The 19,337-nt window shown below is 43.8% G+C and overlaps 2 protein-coding genes across 10 annotated transcripts in view; one reads left to right on the top strand and one right to left on the bottom strand.

The window, feature by feature from the left end:
- Nucleotides 1–1,968: 1,968 nt before the first annotated feature.
- On the bottom strand, nt 1,969–18,766 carry LYRM1 (LYR motif containing 1). Of its 8 annotated transcripts, none has more exons than XM_044979991.1 (5): nt 18,549–18,724; nt 16,860–16,929; nt 9,700–9,858; nt 7,149–7,241; nt 3,815–4,301 (listed from the first exon to the last, which is right to left on the bottom strand). In XM_044979991.1, the coding sequence occupies exons 3-5, from the start codon at nt 9,856–9,858 to the stop codon at nt 4,185–4,187; spliced, it is 369 nt and encodes a 122-aa protein (XP_044835926.1). In that variant the 5' UTR covers nt 16,860–16,929; nt 18,549–18,724; the 3' UTR covers nt 3,815–4,184. The 8 variants fall into 8 exon arrangements, with proteins under 8 accessions (XP_044835929.1, XP_044835928.1, XP_044835926.1 ...); XM_044979989.1 differs by lacking the exon at nt 16,860–16,929 and adding an exon at nt 17,218–17,461 and having other exon boundaries at nt 3,817–4,301; nt 18,549–18,722; XM_044979988.1 differs by lacking the exon at nt 16,860–16,929 and adding an exon at nt 17,218–17,371 and having other exon boundaries at nt 3,817–4,301; nt 18,549–18,722.
- DCUN1D3 (defective in cullin neddylation 1 domain containing 3) overlaps nt 18,615–19,337 on the top strand; it is a 33,172-nt gene continuing 32,449 nt past the window's right edge. The window contains exon 1 of one of the 2 annotated variants that reach the window (XM_044979984.1): nt 18,615–18,818. The gene's annotated coding sequence lies outside the window, so the exon portion shown is untranslated. Of the gene's footprint in view, nt 18,819–18,861; nt 18,897–19,337 lie in introns of those variants that run through there. The other variant, XM_044979986.1, reaches the window with a different exon arrangement.

Raw genomic sequence — 19,337 nt, 5'->3', positions numbered from 1 at the left:
GAGTGATGGAGGTAAAGGAATAACCAGTGTAGAGGATGTTACTGGACATTCAAGGGCAAATGTCATGCAAACAAATTGCCACTGCAGTGCCCATAAGTTAACTCATCAGTGTATTCAGGCAGCTGATTCAGGTCCTTATTTGAAAGCGTGTCAAATTACTCTGGCAGGGGCTTTTCTGTTCTAATTCATCTCCTGAAGGCTGTGATCAACTGAAAAGCGTCAGCCTTTACTTGAAGGAAGTCACAGAAAATTAAGGAAGCGATGTGTGCTGATTGGCTGTGTCCAGTGCAGTGCAAACTCTATTGAAAACTCAGGATGCTTTAATTAAACTTATGAAGAAGCTGTCCAAGGGAGACTGTATAGCAGTGATTTTTCAACCTTTTTAAATTTGTGGACCCCTAAAATTTTCTAATGGAGATGCAGACCCCTTGGGCAATCTTAGACATACTTTGCAGACCCCCAGGGGTCCATGGACCACAAGCTGAAAACCACTATGGTAACAACAACCTTTCACAGACCCCTTAGACATAGTTTGTGGACCCCGAGAGGTCTGCAGACAACAGGCTGAAAACCACCACTCTATAGGAATAACATTGTACCAGTCTATGCATGTCTTGACAAAGAACTCTATATTGTACTTTGAAAGAAAACTCTGGGCTTTAGAACTACAAAATGTGTGTCCAATCTGGAGAGGACAAAGGGCCTGATGGGAGCTGCGGTCACGCAACACCTTGCAAGACTGTTCTAGTAACAGAATCTGATCCTGGGAAAAGGGGGCTGATAAACTTCCACAGAGAGAGTGGGAAATGCACCTGAAAAATGACACAAAGCAAAACCTCCAAGTTTTGAAAAGCACTTTATTGAGACATAAGTTCTCAGTAACTGGCAGTATTAATGCAATGGGGGTGGCTGGAGCTCTTTTAATGAGATCATATTCCTGCTGTCTCAACATGCCAACTGAGAGAACTGGGTGAGGGATCACAGTGCTAGAAATACTGGGGCATCATTATAATACAGGGAAAAACCACAAATCTGGAGACTTGAGACTAATTTATCCCTGGTGTAAATCTACTGATGCTGCCTTTGAAGGAGTTGTCAGGGATGAATCTAGCTGTTTCTGTTCAAGAGTGTCATCCAGCTACTGTTCAAGTCAATGGGAGTCATTCCATTGACTGTAATGGGAACTGGATCAGACCTGGGTAGATACTGTTGAGACCAGAGTGAAGTGAGAAGAGCTAAAAACATGAGGCTATAGGGAGCCTGCCTCTACCCAAGGGAGAAAATCGCAATAAGGAAATTCTAGAATTTCCCAATGGGACTGACGTTTGCTAGTTTCACCTCCCAACCAGAGTGATGCCATATGGGTCAGGCTGACACCAGCCACAGTGCTGACTGTGAGAGGGGATGTAGCTCTCACTAGACGTCACAGGTATTTGGCAAGGAAATACCAAATTCATAACCATTTAGCATCTTAAAACACATCTGAATGACTTCATGGTCATAATTCAGTTTGCATTATGGGACTTTCAGTCAAATGAGTAGGATTGTCATCAATATGACTTTGCTCCACATAACCACTGTTTTACATATTTGTTTTCCCCCTTGTAGGAGTGTTCTACTCCTTTAAGCACCAAAGGCCTTTGGCGCTTAGTCTGCCCTCACTATGCCTGTACAGGGTTGACCTAAGAGGAAGGAAGTCCAGCAGGGAAGGGCTGACTGGAGAGGAGAGCACAAGGTTTTGTGGGGCCCTGGGCCAGAGCAAGTGGGGGGGGGCTCTCCCCACCCCTTCTGCCTGCGGCCCCACTCCATTCTACCCATTCCCCCGCCCTGTTCCTCCCATGGTCTGCCCCATTCCACCCCCGCCACTGCCACCCTGCAACTCGTTTGCTTTCTGCCCCCACCCACTGTGGCCCCAAGACTGGAGAAGCTCTGTTCCCCCCTCATTCCGCCACCATGGCCCAGGGCCACATCAGGGAGTGAGAGCTCCCTCAGCCCTGAGGCCACAGCAGGGAGCTAGAGCTCCTCCAGCCCCAGGGCCGTAGTTGGAGTCCAGGTGCTGGGACTGCCTGCACTTCTGCCCGGCCCCCCTGTCCGCCCCACCTGGTGCTTCTGCTGGGGGCTGGGGCTTGTGGGTGCCCATTTTTCTAGGCGCACGGGCCCCATCAGCCCAGTGGCTAATCTGTCACTGCTGAGGGAAGAGATGAGAGAGAGCCTGGGAAGGGCAAAAGCTGAGCCCACAGGGAGAGCAGAAGAGCGCTTGAAGCAGGAGGGAAGACAGGAGCAATACCCCTCCCACAAGGGGTGGACTTAGGCATAGGGCCAAGTCACCGCAGCAGCCTGTTCAGCATTGGTAGCTAGGTGGAGTTGCGGAACACCAAGGGGAAACTGAGGCAGAACTGCCACCACACCCCACTGCATCATGAAGGGCCACTTCAGGGCAGTGCATTTTGCTACACTCATCGATGTGAATCTGCCTTTGTTGGATGAACTTCAGAAACAAACCCATCCCACAATGTTATTTCACAGTCTGTTCTCTGATTCATTTCTGTAATATTCTGCCCCCTGTCCCTGTGTGTCATGGGTTTTCACCCCACATGTTCCCAGCAGCAGATGGTTTTTTACATACTTGGCACCAGCTGTGGGGCATTTCCCAGCTAATCATTACTGAGGAATAACTGTCCTTATGGACTAGAGCCAGAGAGCGTAGGAAGGAATCGGGCTATCCAAGCCAGTTTTGTGATCCTGAGGAGTACCCTGTCTGTTGCTACTATAGAAGGCCTTCAGGAGCAGGGAAGGGAGGAAGGATAATGCAGGGCTGATGAGGAGAACTTGGTCTGTCAAAAGGAAAATGAAGTGGGGGCTTGAGGGCTGAACCTTCTGCTAATCCTGCCTTCCCCCGTTCCCTGGTCTCTGATTCCACTTATTTGCCTCCACAACTCTAACTCTTCAGTCCTCTGAATAGCCTGGCAAGACATAAGTTTGAAGAGCCAAGAAGGCACACAGGGGGTGCAGGGAGGAGAGAACATCCAGGGAATGAAGAACTCCTTCCCTCCTGCATGGGGCATAAATATTCCCAAGAGTAAAAAAACAAGCCAAAATTAAAATCCCAGATGAAAAGCTCTCAAGATAGTTACTGAGCTGCACCCCCAACTGTATGTTAAGAGTTAACTACACTGCAAGAATGTAGTAACGATTGGGAAAACATGCATTAGCAGCCCAGGAAATGCAGAATTAAAGCAAATGGAAGAGACTCAAATGTTTGAAAGCATGAAAATGCCCAATTAAATTAAAATTAAATTAAACCCAAACAACCTTCATGCTGCCCCTGTAGTGAGGCTCTGGGGAAAAAAGAACTGTGATTTTGTTTTTTCCCCTCTATAAGCATCAATTTAATTTCAGCAGGAAGCACAGACACTAGAATGTTTTCCATAATTCAGAGTAAACGCCAGCCATTGTACAGCCTTGCAGAAATAGGATATAATGAACCAGGTGATGGGCCATATTGTGTTCAGATACTGTGCATTTTGTAAAGGGAAGTGGGGAGAAGGCAAAAGGTCTCTTCCCCGCCACACCCCTCCCTCAAGATGTAGCAACCCAGTGCAACAACAAGCCCTGGGCTGCTTGAGCATAAGGATGGCATGAGGCTTGCACCCACTGTGCCACTAGTCTCTCCGGAGAGGGTGGGGAGAGCAGGGCCAGGCCCTGCCTTACTTCCACACCAGCCACCAGTCCTAGCCAGGTGCTGGAAATACTGCATGCTGCAGCTTAACACAGGCTGGTGTGGTGGCCAAGCTCCCTCTGTATTCAAGAGACATTGTGCCTGCCTGGTTCTCCTGGGATGACTCTGGTGCAGGGCAGTGCTTTAAAGATGCAACTGAGCATTTATAACCTGCCTGCCAATCTCCATTGTACCCCGTTATGAATTCGTCCTGACTTCACAAAGTAATCTTCATGTCAGATCTCACTCCTTAAAAGATGTTATTTTTATTGATGTCAGTGGTTGAATCTTAAATACAAGACAGTTTCCATACATCCCTATCCATCGTACATGCTGAATCAGCTAGGCTGGTGGCGTCAGGAAGAGTGTAAGCGACTATCAAGCACACAGTTTCATTCACAGTTGCATACATGAGACACATTTGCCTTGCAGTTCGTGATAATATGCACCAAGCTTTGACAGTGTGTTATGAAACTTCGTCGTAGGATCTCAAGTAGGCCGGCTTGGAAAGCTTCCTCAGCTTTTCTTGGTTTCGAAATGCACGACCACGTTGTGGGGCGAGACCCAGAGGAGGCAGATGAATCTATACACACAAAAATAAAGCTAAAAGTTCTTGTGCAGACTAATAAACTGAAACCCCACTCTGAGATCAGGAGACGTTCTGATAGCGGGACTCTTGCAATGTTTTCACTCACACTTGGAAACCATTTCCTCCCACGTTGGAGAGAATAGATACCTACCCACCAGGTTACTTACTTGTATTTCTATCAGAAGAGCCTATTTCCCAGTTGATTACAATTACATTTAACTTTCAAGCCCTATGTGTTTATTGTATACGTAGGGCCTTACCAAATTCACGGTCTATTTTGGTCAATTTCATAGTCATATGATTTTAAAAAAATCATAAATTTCATTATTTGTTATTTAAATCTGAAATTTCATGGTGTTGTAATTGTAGGAGTCCTGACCCAAAAAGAAGGAGTTTGGGGGGAGGGGGGTTTGCAAAGTTATTGTAAGAGGGGTTGTGGTACTGCTACCCTTCCTTCTGTGCTGCTGCTGGCAGTGGCGCTGCCTTCAGAGCTGGGCAGCTGCTGCAGGCCGAGAGCCCAACTCGGAAGGCAGAGCCACCACCAGAAGCAGCACAGAAGGAAGGATGGCATGGTATGGTATTGCCACCCTTACTTCTGCATTGCTGCCTGCAGAGTTGGGCCCTCAGTCAGCAGCTGCCACTCTCTGGCCGCCCAGCTCTGAAGACAGAGCTGCCACCATCAGCGTAGAAGTAAGGGTGGTATGGTATAGTATTGCCACCCTTAATTCTGCGCTGCTGCTGGCAGGGTGCTGCCTTCAGAGCTGGGTGCTTGACCAACAGTTGCTGTTCGGTGGCCATCCAGCTCTGAAGGCAGCACAGAAGTAAGGGTGGCAATACCACAACCCCCCTAAAATAACCTTGTGATCCCCCTGAAAGTCCCTTTTGGGTCAAGACCCCCAATTTGAGAAGTGCTGGTCTCCCCCCATAAAATCTGTATAGTATAGGGTAAAAGCACACAAAAGACCATGTTTCACGGGGGACGGGCAGGGGGCAGAAGACTCGATTTCACTGTCTGTGATGCGTTTTTCATGGCTGAGAATTTGGTAGGACCCTATGTATACAATAGCTGGGTACCCAACCTAGTCCTTTAAATTAGCATTGTGTTTTATAGTTTATCATCAAACTATAATGATACATCATTTGCTGAAATAGTATTGAATAGGATATTCCAATAAAATGGTTTTACAGGATCCAGATTTACAGTTTTATCAGAAGAGTTGGGACCAAAGTATAGGATCACAAACCGATAGAGAAGGAAGTAAGATTTATGCCATAAATTCCTGAGTAAAAACAATAAAGGTGGTTAAGTGGTTGTGTTTTGTTGCTAACCACGTAGCAAGCAACAAACCAACCCCAAGCTGTACATATTCAGTCTCCTGGCTTATGCTGATACCGGGTCTATAGTGATAATACACACCGTATGAAAAGCCCATTAGTCAGAGTCTACAAACAGAGAAATGGGTGACAAACTTGTAGTTTTGAAAGTCTTTGTACCTCATAGGTTAAGTATAAAATTGCTAGTGGGAACCATACAGCTAATCCCCTGCCCCCATAACGATTGGAAGAGGTTGTCTCCGAGTATGACCGATTTAAAGATAGCTATTAAAATGCAAATATCAGTAAAATCACTCAGCGAAGCAGCAATATTCTTAAAATTTAAACACACACTAAAGATCCTCTAATCTATATGTATCAGGGCTTTTCTAGTGCTTGATCCTGCAAGGTGTTTGAGCCCCTAGAGAATATAAATTTCAAAACCCTTCCAAGGTTCAGCTAAAAAGGTTTATATTAGGATCTGCTTGAAAGGAAAGAGACCTATGAAGGTGAAATGTAATGAATAGGAATAGAGGGGAAGTCTCTGTGAATGACAAAGGGAAGAAGGAAGGCCAGCACACCTGAAATAAATGAAACAGCGTTGGACAGGGAAACAAAACACAGGACCCTGCTACAACTCCTAACAAGCAACAAGCAACCTCAATGTTTAAACAAGTCACTTACATTAATGTATGATTTCCATAAGAGTGGGAGGAGGAGTGGAAAAGGACCCACAAATACACCCCACCTCCCCAAAACCAGACTTGATCTAATATAACTAGGATTCACAACAGGCTACAAAACAAACAAACAAAAAACCCCTATGATGATATTTATGCATTTGCTCAAAAGTTGATAGGCCAATTATTTCTAAACTCTCATCTGGAAACAATTTGAACCACTAGATTTGTTAGACAGACAAGATGGATGAGGTAATCTCTTTTATGGGACCAACTTCTGTTAGTGAGAGAGAGAGAGAGAGAGAGAGAGAGAAGCTTTTCAACCACACAGAGCCTTCCACCGGTCTGGGAAAGGTCCTGTGGGGGTCACAAGGTGGAACAGATTGTTTGGTGCACATTCTAAGGGACCATTCAAGGCAGAATGGCCCGTTAACACCTCTGCAGTCATAAGACAAAAAGAAATTAGTGGGTTACTGACTGTTGTAATAAGCCATAAATCCAGTGTGTCTAATCAGTCCACGATTTTTAGTGTCTAGCAGAGTTACGAATGTAACCTCCCAGGCTTGTCTTTTCCTTGCATTTAGTTGCGACACTCAGAGTACCTTTCCCAGACATGTAGAAGAGCCCTCTGTGGTTCTAATAAAATATATTACGTCACCCACCTTGTCTCTAATGTCCTGGGACCCACATGGCTACAACTACACTGCACACACTAGATTTGTTGTCATTACCAGCTTTACCAACACTCATCTGAAGTCAAAATCGTCTTAACTAAAACACCCACTGCTTGCTGAATAAGGGACTAAATACACACTGTTGTAGACATTGTGTCTGGATTCACACTCACAGGTCTTGGGTAGGGAATGTGATAGTGAAGTCCGATTTCTACTCTTGCCTTGCATTCTTCTATACACTGTTTAATCAGCTCTGGATCTGTTAGCTAAGGGAAAGTGTAGAAATTAGTACTTGTGAATTCAGGTGTAAATGATGCACATCTACATGATTTACTTTTTTGTTTTGTTTTTATTTTTAAAAGTAGGACAGGAATTTCCTTGTCCCTAGCAATATAGCTAGAATGATTCTCCAGTTCATTGCCATGTCACACCATTCCCAGAGATCATGGGACAATCCCAACAATTTGGGAAAGCCTGTGCATGCATTGACTTATCTTCATATCCAGAGAAGTAATTAAAGGTAAAATTCCCCTCAGATCCATCCAGCCGTTTAACTACTGTTGACAGCTAGGAGCCTTAAGGAAGAGCAAGATATCAGAGCTTAGATTTATTGAGAGGATCTGAGGAGATTTTCACTCTAACATTTTAATTAAGTGTCATCTGTAGAAAGATGCACATGTAAATTAATACACTTATGGAAAGAACATTAGTGGTCAAAAATTGATCCATTTACATATATCTATATAGGAGATGGAGAAAAATATAAAACATTTAGGCCATGGCCTGCCATCATTCCATGAGTACAACTTCCTTTGAAGCCAATAAATGTGTTGTATAAAAAGTTCAATAGTAAAATATATCCCTAAACAAGATCTAGAAAGTGAATGCAAGTGGTATCAATTCCCATATGGGACTCTAATATGTTGAAGGCAAAAAAGCATCATTGCTAACCATTGAAGTCTGCATGTTTGTGCTCTGTGTGCAAGAAAGGAGAGGTTTTAAATTCTAAATACTATATTGTTTAAAAACTTTGTGCACACTTTCTATAGAAAAAAACCTTTTAAAGTAAGTGCCAATAATTACTGTATTATCAGCAAAATCAGCAGGTGAAGGAGCTACAGAATTCTACCTGCCATCAAGGCAGTTCAGAAAGGTAGACAAAAGCATCAGTAAAGATCCAAAACTGCTTTAGACAACAATTCCACAGGCAGTATATTTGCAGCTAACTTTTTTCCTCCTCCTTGGCAATTTCTAGTAAGATCTCTAGATCCTTCTAACTTCCTAAAGTAACTAATGAAGAAAACTAGAAGGATTCAAGGTTTCTTCTTTGAGGAGGTTTAAATTACATTATATCCAGATAAGGAGTTGAAGATCTTGCATGATGAAATTCAACAAAGATGAGTACAAAGTACTACACTTGGGAAGGCAAAATCAAATGCACAGCTACAAAATGGGGAATACTGGCTATGCAGCAGTACTGCAAAAGAGGATCTGGGGGTTACAGAAGATCACAAATTGTATATAAGCCAACAGTGCAAGAAAAGGCTAATATCATTCTGGGTTGTATTAACTGGCATGCCATATGTAAGACATAGGAGGAAATTGTTTTACTTGGCACTGGTGTGGCCTCGGATGGAGTACGATGTTGAGTTTCGGGTACCACACTTTAGGAAAGATGTGGACAAACTGGAGAGTCCAGAGGAGAGCTACAAAAAGGTTAAAAGGTTTAGAAATCCTCATCTACAAGGAAAGGTTAAAAAAAAAAAACCTGGGTATGTTTAGTCTTGATAGAAGACTGGGGTGGGGGGACCTGATAACTCTCTTCAAATATGTTAGGGGCTGTTATAAAGAGGACAGTGAACTGACCTGCACGCCCACTGAAGGACAAGAAGTAACTGGCTTAATTTACAGCAGGAGGGATTTAGGTTAGATATCAGGAAACATTTTCTAACTAGATAGATAGTTAAGTAGTGGACTAGATTATCAAGGGAGTTGTGGAATCCCCATCACTGGAGGCTTTTAAGAACAGGTTAGACAAACACCTGAGAGGGATGGTCTAGGTGTGCATCTAGTCCTGCAGGGGGCTCCACTAGATGACCTCTGAAGGTCCTTGTGACGAATATTGACACTACATGCAATATCTAGGGGACTACATTGTATTAAGTTGTTGGGAGGAAGGTTACCACAGCTCCTCCAAGAAATAATAATGGGGGTGGGAGGATTAAGGTGCATCACTCAGACTGTAAATACCTCCAGAGGTACCACCCTTGGGGAGGCTTGCACATACTGGTTCAGACTGGGTTTTCAGAGACCAACAGACAAAGAAAGGCCTTTTTGTATAAAAAAGCTGAGTATAAATTGACACTGATTCAGTAAGTGAACAGGACCCTGTGTCAAGGTGGGTTCCCAACCTTTACAGAAGGATTGGAAGGAGTTATCAGGACCCCATAAGACTGATGGGTGACCTCTGGTAAGCTTTTAGCATGTGTATAGGAACTTGTTTTTTATATGTTCTCTCTGGTGACTGCTGGGAGCCTGAAACCTTAAGTGGGTGTCTTGAATCTGCGACGGTCCTTCTAGCCCTACATTTCTATAAATTTCCAAACTGGAGACAATTTTGGGAACTCAACTTTCTTGTGAACGTTTTTCCAACCACTGAAACAAAACGGGGTGCAAAGAATGAATCACAGACTAACTCTGAAATCCAGACAGGGATGCACTTACATCTTTGTTTTTTTGGAATAAGGTTTTGGCTTCATTTATAATGTACTGTTTCTCTTTAATAGTGTCTTCCATCTGTCCTGATGCAGACTGCCATTTTTTGGCTATTCTGAATATCCTGCGGTAAAGGCCAAGAACTTCTTGTCGTGCAACTGGTGTCATCTTAGGGAAAAAAACAGAGCAGAAACATATGCGTAAACATTTGGGTTTATAAAAGACCACCAAACATATGTACATTTTTCACACAATCTTTAATTAGTTTTACAAATATTTCCTCTCTCTGAGATCTGCTGAGTAATGTGAAATGAAGTGGAGTAGCTGTAAACAATGGTTACCTGCCAACCCTTGGGAACATTCACACTTTATATAAGAAAGGAAAAATGCCTACTCTCTAATGTCCCAATCCAGCAGAGCATTTAAGCCTATCCCTATTCAGCAAAGAGCTTAAGCACATGCTTAACTCCCATTGACATCAACAGGATTTATACATGTGCTTAAAGTTAAGATTTGCCTAAGTGCTTTGCTAAATCAGGGTCTTAGATCCAGGACACCTGGGTTCTATTCTTGGGTCTTACTTTGGACAAGTCACTTAAACTCTCATCCAAGTCCTCTCTGTAAAATGGGTATAATAATGCTTACCCACCTTTGCAAAGCATCTTGAGACTACACATGAAAAAGTATTAATGTTGTGGAAGGCAAGATGTTTCTCACATGTTCATAACACCATTTCTGATGATGTATTAGTGTGGCAATAATTAAAGATAACAGAGGTAGCATGGCGTGAGCACTGGACTAGAAGCTAGAAACTTCTGTGTTCTAATCCTGGCTCTGCCACGGCTCCCTCTGTGGACTCTGACAAGTCAATGATGACCTGATTGTCAAATGGCTAAGCAGCCATGCTGCCCATTGAACTGAACAGAATGTGCAGCTGCTCAGGACTGTTAGAAATCAGGGCTGAATTCCTAGCCCCGCTGAGGTCAATGGGAGTTTTGCCATTGACTTGAACAGGGCCCACATTTCACCCCAGGCCATTAACTTCCCTGAGCCAAATCCACTGCTGACCAGATCTTCAGTAATAAGACTTCAGCGTCATGAATTCCAAACCTCTGAGTTGCAAAACTGGCAGACACTTTACTGTCCAAAAATGTAAAATGCTGCAACATGATGAAATTAGTATGTGAAAGCAAAGGTTTATGATGAATACATGGAAAACCCACTATCAGTGGGGAGACATTAACTGTTAGCATCTCGGGATACATTTGACGACCAGGTAGCTCTAGTTTCTGTGACTGACTCTACCCTGAAGTCAGAGACCTACACTCTGAGTATGTTCCCAGCATGTGTGACAATGACTGGTATTTTGGAAAGCATGAGGATATTCTGAATTACTTTCCCTTGCCCACGAGATCTGAAGTAGTTGAGCTCTCTACATGAATATTAGCTACACTGTCAACTAGACTTTATCAACAATTTTCCAGTGCAGCCAAACTGTGTCCTCAAACACGCACTTACTGAGCTCTCTCTCACTGAAATCAATGGGAGCTGCACACATTAATCAGAAAGCAGAATTTCACCCCCGGGTACTGTTGCCCAGTGCTTTCTGTTTATGCTGACCATTTCTGTGAACTAAAGACTAACTTTTTTGTTTCATGACTCGTCCGGGATTCTCAGGAATACAGTCTTTCTAATGTTCTTGCTTTTTACTAGATGCTACTACCTTTTTTTTTTTTTAAAGGAACAGATGTAAAATGTTTAACTAGTCATTCTCTTTGGTTAGAGAGAAAAATGATTCTTTGTGCACAACTAAACATTTTTCATATAAGGTCTCGCTAAATATGTGTTTATGCTGATTCTAGAAAACAAACATCTGCAAGAACACAGACTATAGGCCTCAATTCTGTAAACACTTGCATACATGCTTAGCTTTATGCACATCAATAGTTCCATTTCAGTTAATGGAAGCACAGATGGTGTGCCTAGCCTCTCTTTGCCAGAAGCTGGACATGGGCAACAGGGGATGAATCACTTGGTGATTACCTGTTCTGTTCATTCTCTCTGGGGCACCTGGCATTGGCCACTGTCAGAAGACAGGATACTGGCTAGATGGACCTTTGGTCTGACCTAGTATGGCCGTTCTTAGACTGTAGTTTGTATTAGTTTACATAGAACATGAAAAGACCAGTTACCCGTAGTGCATGAAGGCAATCCAGAGCCATAGGCTCATCCCAGATGGGAGCCCCTGCGCTGTGGCCCCATGGCCTCATCTCTGCTTGTAGGTAGCTGCAGGGGCCACCCATGCAAGAGCTATTGGCAGGCTGTGTAGGCCTATCATTGTAATAGATAACCTCTGACAACCTGATCCGAGTGTATCTTAGCATGAGGGCTAGAAACATACTTTGGGGGGGGGGCAGGTGGGGGAAGGGCAGGGAGGCGGAGGGAGAAGTTGTCTAATTTCCTCATGTGACTCCAGAAGCTGGGACGTAGGCATGTACCTTTAGTACATATGCTGTAATCTAGCCCTGCCAGCTATTTTTTTTGCACATTGTAGTTTTGGTTTTAGTGTACTACCAAGTTGGGAAATCTCTTAGCTGTTTACAAACTAATTTCTCTTCCCACTGATGCTAACTTTTTTTCATTTAACAAACATTGAATTTTTTCTCCTTTCTGTTTCCCTGGGAGTTAACACTGTTCTACTTATTTCCTTGTTTATGCATTGTTGGAGTAGAAGTAGGCTGTGTTGACATGTGCAATGAAGCAGACAGAGGAGGGTAGGAATATGGGTGTTCTGTAAAAGTCAGTGGCCAGATTTTCAAAAATGGTCATTAATCAGTAGCTCCCACTGTTCATCTTAAGCAAGTTTCTAACAACAGTAACAGCCAGATTGCACACAGCTCCTGCAGAGATGCACAAAAGAGGAAGCAGATACTGTACAAGGAAGCTCTCCCACTTCCCAGAGAACTTATAAGAACAAATACATCAAAATCCAAACTATGGCTGGATTCTGATTTGAGTAACACCAATGTAAATCTGAAGTAACTCCATGATGTCAACAGAGTTAAACTGAATTTACACCACTGTAAATCACCCCAGAATCTAGTCTCAGGTGTAAGAGGGTCAAACACTTATGAAAGTCTGTTAATGATGGGTGTAATTTGGTCAAAAACTAAGAGCAAGTGGTCAAGTAATGTAACTTGCACTGATGTAGGATTCAGTGGATGTGCAAAGTACATTTGTTATACACTGAGTAAATAGTGGTATTCCTGGTATTTCTCTCTAACAGGAGAGTGTAAGATAATTGTTTGTAGTGTTATAACCATGTTGATCCCAGGATATTAGAGAGGCAAGGTGGGTGAGGTAATATCTTTTATTGGACCAACTTCTGTTGATGAGAGACAAGCTTTCCAGCTACACAGAGCTGAAGATGAGCTTGTCTCTTTTACCAACAGAAGTTGCTCCAATAAGGACATGTAATATCTTACTCTGACTAGGTGGGTGAGGTAAGGGGACCCTACCTTATCTTGCATCTGACGAAGTGGGTATTCACCCACGATAGCTCATGCTCCAATATGTCTGTTAGTCTATAAGGTGCCACAGGACTCTGTGTCACTTTTTACAGTTCCAGACAAACACGCTACCCCTCTGATACTTGATACCTTATCTTACACTTCCTGTTTGTTAGTTGCTACTTAACTGCTACTTGTCTCCTTGGTGTGTAAGTCAGAAGTGTTTTGCACACCCACTGTATGCCAAGTGGGAGGTGGTAACACCACTGTACCAATCACACACCTTTTGTGATAGTTAAATCCACTGTTTAACTTATACACCATTTATTTCTTTGGAGAATGTGGCCCATAAAGGTTAACTACAGGCATGCGTTTTCAAAGTTTATGGCCCCTTGTTGTTTTGGCTGAACTTTATAATAGCAATACAAATCTCAGGTGGTGTTCACAAAAAAAGAAGCAGGAAAAGGTCAAAGGGGTGTGAGTGTGAGTGAGTGTGTGTGTGAGAGAGAGAGAGAGAGAATCACTAGTGAAATGTTGAGTTGCAGGCCAGACCGTTCTGATTCTGTTTTTTTCTGTGTCTTTGGAGATGCACCAAATGAGTCAGCCTGCAGTTTCAAGAAAGTGTTTATTGGGTGCTGTGGCTAGCAGTTTTGAAAACAATCTTGTAAGATATTGGGCCATATCATGCCTTTAATCAGTATGCAAACTCCCATTATCAGCGGGCAGATCAGGGGCATGACATGGTCCATTGTAGCCAAAACTGCAACTCCCATCTTTTTATGTGCTGTATATATATACTGCTTATTGTATTTTTCACTCCATGAATCTGATGAAGTGGGTTTTAGCACACGAAAGCTTATGCCCGAATAAATTTGTTAGTCTCTAAGGTGCCACAAGGACTCCTCATTGTTTTTGCTGATACAGACTAACAGGGCTACCACTCTGAAACCAAAACTGCAAAGAAACCTTGAGTAGTTAATGAATTACTGGATGCTGAAAATGTAAACTTTTGTGTTGGCAATTAAAACAAATCTTGTAGATCTTAACCTAAGAATATATCTTTCAAAAACAAATAGATTCCTTTGAGGGTTTAGTACAGTTGACCCTAAGGTCCAACATTAAATAACATAGTGAAACCTTCAAAGTTTTGCCATGTGTAGAATGCCATGGAATTTAGATAATGTGTTTTTATATAAATACATGTAAAAACCCTGTCCTTGTATTGCCCCTATTGCATAGAGCCTGAGCCACACTAGGGGCTAGGGAAGAGGTGCAGTGATGAGTGAGGCCTCTCAAATGCAAGCAGCCAAATTACAACTGCCTCCTGGGTAACATGCTTGGAGGGAGAAGATGCTCTGCATCTTCCTACTCCCCACAATGCACCTGTGTTAAGACAGCCATAATTTAGCTGTAAATCTGTTTACTTCTGTCCATCCTTATCAAGTCAAAGATCATCTACTGACTTTAAGTATCAAATCTATCAACATATACCTAGGATTTTAAGAAAGGAAGGGTGTTAAGTAGTATTTTAATAAGAGGAAATAGAAACTTTAACAATGGATCTCTTCTACATCCTTTTAAACCTGGATGCTGATTAATATTGCACAAACACTGATTTGGTGCTGACACTATTTATTTGGAGGAAAAAGTATAACTCTGTAGGAAACAGTTTAAAACAACAGTTTTGATATTGTCAAATATAATGTTTACATTTAAAAGCAGCATAGCTTCTTTCACATCATCAGCTATTTGACTGTTTGCTGCTGGCAAGGAGTTCTGAATATGATGACAAATTATTTGACAGTCTATTGGATCAAAATTGATCAGATGTCTATGATGGAAATAAATAATTTACTTCAACAACCTATACAACATTGTTTCTATCCAGGTTGAATGCGACGGCTTCTTGTACTACTGTATTTTTAATACCACTCTTGGGCTATTGTTAGTTTAAAAATGCAAGAACTGTGTATCAAGCTTTTTATTTTAGAGCTAAGTGATAACACTTAGCTAAGTGGCAACCCACAATTTCTCTCCAGCTGGTAGATGTGACATGCAATCATTCACTCCATTTCACAGCTATCCATGGTAACTAAGTCACTAAAACAAATTCATCCTTGGTGTAAGCATATTGAAGTAAAGCCCCTGGATTTACACAATAGTCGAATTGGGCTCATAATTTCCATTAGGGACAACAGCGGTAACAGTTAGCTCCTGTGAGAAGAGGAGAGATCAAGGATTCTTGGGATGACTGAGAAGATGGCATTCCCCAATAATATTAAAATCTCAAAATCCAGCATTCACTTAATACCTTTCTTCTCATAAAAATCAAACTGATTTAGGTTCTCCCATCTCATCTTTTGCATTACAAACATTGTAGAATAGCTACCCTGTAAGTGGCTGCATCAGCTGGGTAAAAACAATGCATTCAGCTGGCAACTCAGATGGGTTTTCACTTTTGAAAGGTCTCACTCCTTCAATTTTTTTGTTTTCAGCCAAGCTCCAAATTTATAGCAAAATTCAAAGCCACCAAGTTCTGCCTAGTGCTGGGTGAAAGCCAAACAAAACCAGAGACCTAAATCCACCCCTAGTGTAACCCCACTGATTTTATCAATGGTATAACCCTGTTGACTTCAGTGGGGTTACTCTAAGGATGAATTTGACCCAAATGTTTCTCATTGTTTCCATCTACAATAATAAATTTGTGTACTTTTTTTGTGAAAATGGCCTAAGTAACCAGTTTGTAATGAAAACTGGAACACAGGAAGTTTTGCCTGGTTTTGAATTCTGTTTTAGAAGTTTCAGCTTTAAAACAGATGTGACCCAAGTGTTACTCAACACTTCTGAGTCACTCAGACTCTCTGCACTTGGAACGCCCATTGACTTTAGTGGGAATTCTAAAGGGGGAAGGGGGGCCACATCCAGTATTGAGCCCTTTGAGATCAAACTGTTGCTTTAAACTTTCACTAAGTATTGAATAATCCCTTGACCAGAAAGCATAAGGAACACTGAAAGCAAGAAGAATGCAACTCAAATACTAAATCAATGGCTTAGATTTTATCACTAGCTTTCTATACAAGTTCACCCAAATGGAAAGAACCAAGAATTGATTCTCCACAACATGTAACAGTAGCCACACTATAATATAGTACTGATGCAGCACTACATGTGAATAAATGGAAAGTCAAATAGCTTTGAGTTTGACACTTCAGGATTGTTAATGGTTTGTCCAGTCTAACTAGCACAGGTGGATCCTGCGTCCTACCCTGTATTTTCTAATAAAAGTGAAACACTGAAGAGAAAAATCCTTATCCAGGCTATTATAGGGGAAGGAATTTTATTGCTTCAAATATTTTTAAACCTCTCCTGACACTGAAAACGTACAGTGGTCATAATCAGTCAAGGGCAATATTGATTTAACTTTGCTACCAATTAAAAAATGGCCTGGGCTTGTTTTCTTGACTTTTAATGTCACCCCCCACCCCCTATTTTGTTTGGTTCTTAACAGTTATCACAATCAGAGAAGAGAGTTTTAATGCTTATGTGGCAAATTTAGGCAAGGGAATAAAATCTCAAGTATCCTTGTATAACCTTACTTATCTAATAAAGGCATATAAAATATGAGAATGTGAACATGAAGTAACGTATAGATTTATGCACCTTATTCGTTTCTTGGCTCGAAGCCGAAGGCAACTGAATGCATGAAGAGAAATAAGTAGATTTCCTAACACTGGAACAGTTCCCAAACACAAGAACAGGTATAAATATTAATGCCATAGAGTAATGATTCTGACTTTTTTTATTCTGTGGCTCATTTAATAAGTGAGCTTCTTTCATACATTACCTCCCCTCTCATCCTCCCCAGTGCTTGGTTCTCAAAATGTTTCCAGGATTTGCTCTGCAGCCTACTGTTGGCTCATGCGCCACAATAAGAGAACCACAGCACTAGAGAATGTTTTAAAAAGCTTAAATATATGCATTCAGTTTTAATGTTTTTAAAAAAAAAAAAAGTCCTCACTTTCATTTATACTGAACTCTTCAGAGCTGGCCCACGAAATAGTTCTTGGGATCCGCACTGGAAGTAGGACTTCAAGTGGGTGTAATTTTATCCATGCGGGGAGGTTGCAAGAACCTCTGTTTCCAGGGTATCTGCTAGCCTCATGGTCCCCAACCTGGAGAAAACAGGACAAGGAGGCCCTGCACAGGGACCCTCCACCAGTGCAAGCAGCGAGGTCGACAGGGCAGAACCATGAGCCCCTGGGCTGGGGACGAGATGAGGAAGCCCCATTTTGATGTTTGTAGGAAGCCGGTTCTTGGATGCTTCTCTATGATGGGAGTCTCTCTAGGCACATGGGGCACACATTACCCTGTCTGCATGGAGACCCATAGGCAGGTGAGGGCCTACTTTGCTATGACAGGAGGTAATTTGATTAGGGTTGCCAACTTTGGTTGGACAAATTCCTAGAGACTTCATCACATGACAATCTTTAATTTAAAAATCAATCTTTAATTCCTGGAGACTCCAGGACAATCCTGCATTTGAAAGCATGGCATTGGACATGGTGCACATAGGCACTGCTTGGAGCTGGCCTGGCCCAAGTTCTGCCAGGACTTGAGGGAAAGTTGGGCCAAAGTGGCCGCCTGGGGCAGCTGCCCAGCTTGCCTGGAGCTAGAGAGGCCACTGGGTGCAGGAGAGCGTGGGGAGCCTTCACACCAGGGGCTCTCAACCTTTTACTTTCTGCCCCCCCATGCTATACAAACTCTATGGCCCAGCTGTGCCACAACAACTGGTTTTCTGCTTATAAAAGCCTGGGCCAGCATTAGGGGGTAGCAAGCAGGGCAATTGCCTGGTGTCTGCCCCACAAAGCTAAGTTGCTCAGGCTTTGGCTTCAGCCCTGGGTGGCAGGGCTCATGAGGTTTCTGCCCTGAGCCCCAGCGAGGCTAACGCTGGCCCTACTTGGCGCCCCCCTGAAACCTGCTCGTGGCCCCTCAGGGGGTCCCGCCCCCCTGGCTGCGCACCACAGCTTCACAGGACCCAGCAGGGCCAGCGCGGGCCCTTTCTGTGACACTAGCAAAGAGGCAGCGCCGTCCATCCCCGAGCCCCCTTCTCCTGCTCTGCGCCGGTCCCTCTCCCCGCCCGCCGGGAGCCGGTCCCGGCCCCCCCTCAGCGCCCCGAGGCGGAGAGGGCAGCACCCCACTGATTACTCCCCCGGGCGCCTTCAGGCTGGACTGTACCAATGTAAGAGGCTGGGGGGGAATTGGCAACACCTGCTCACAAAATACCAATTTAGGCCTTGTCTTCATCCCAGCATCGATCTCTTTCCCTTCTATCTTCCCTTCGTTATTTACCTTCAGGACCAAGCGCCTTATAGCCCTCCTCCTCACGATTCCCCCCTTCCTCACGCAGTGGTTCGCTCCAGCATAGAGTCCCCACTCACCGCGGCCGGGGGTGGGGTAGCTTTCTTGCCCTCTCTTTCCCTCACTGTACGTGCAGCGTCAGGCACGTCGGGACGCTCTGCTGCGTGCTGCCGCCGCACGTAGCCAGCTGACGCTTCACCCCCGGAAGTGATGCAGGGGAGGGAGGGGGTCGAAGCTGAGTCTGGCTGGGAGCTGCTGAGGGTGAGTGAATTGGACCCTATCTCTTCCCGTCCGTTTTAGGGAGGCTTTGCCTGTGCTGGGCTGTGGGGGCCGGGAGGGGTAGGTGGGCTGTATGGGGTTGGGGGAAGGAGATAATAGGGCTGGGAAGAAGCATCATCCACCGGAATCATCCCTAAGTGCCCCAGTTCAGGAACCAGGCTCTCCAGCCCCCTGTGTGGGGGAGGGTCTTTGCCCATTGCTCTGTCCCCAGACGTGGGGAGGCTGTGGGGTCTCTGCCCTTCCCCCCGAGTGGGAGAGTGGGGGGAAGTTGTGGGATCTCTGTTCCTCTTACAGGGATGTGTGTGTGTGTGTGTGGGGGGGGGGTGTATCTGTAGCTCTTAACGATGGACCGCGGTGGGGAGAGGGTGGGTCTGTGTCTGTCCCTTTGCCATCTGAATGGGGGTGGTTTCTAGGGTCCTGTATCCTAAAGTCCCTGAAACAATAACTACCGCTAGCGCTCTGATTAAAAATAGTTCCTCTGCCTATCTCCTTCTCCCCACC

Source organism: Mauremys mutica, chromosome 11 (genome assembly GCF_020497125.1).
Source record: "Mauremys mutica isolate MM-2020 ecotype Southern chromosome 11, ASM2049712v1, whole genome shotgun sequence".
Classification (NCBI taxonomy): Eukaryota; Metazoa; Chordata; order Testudines; family Geoemydidae; genus Mauremys; species Mauremys mutica.
Note: the sequence above shows the minus strand (reverse complement) of the source record. Positions and strands in the feature narration are given on the sequence as shown.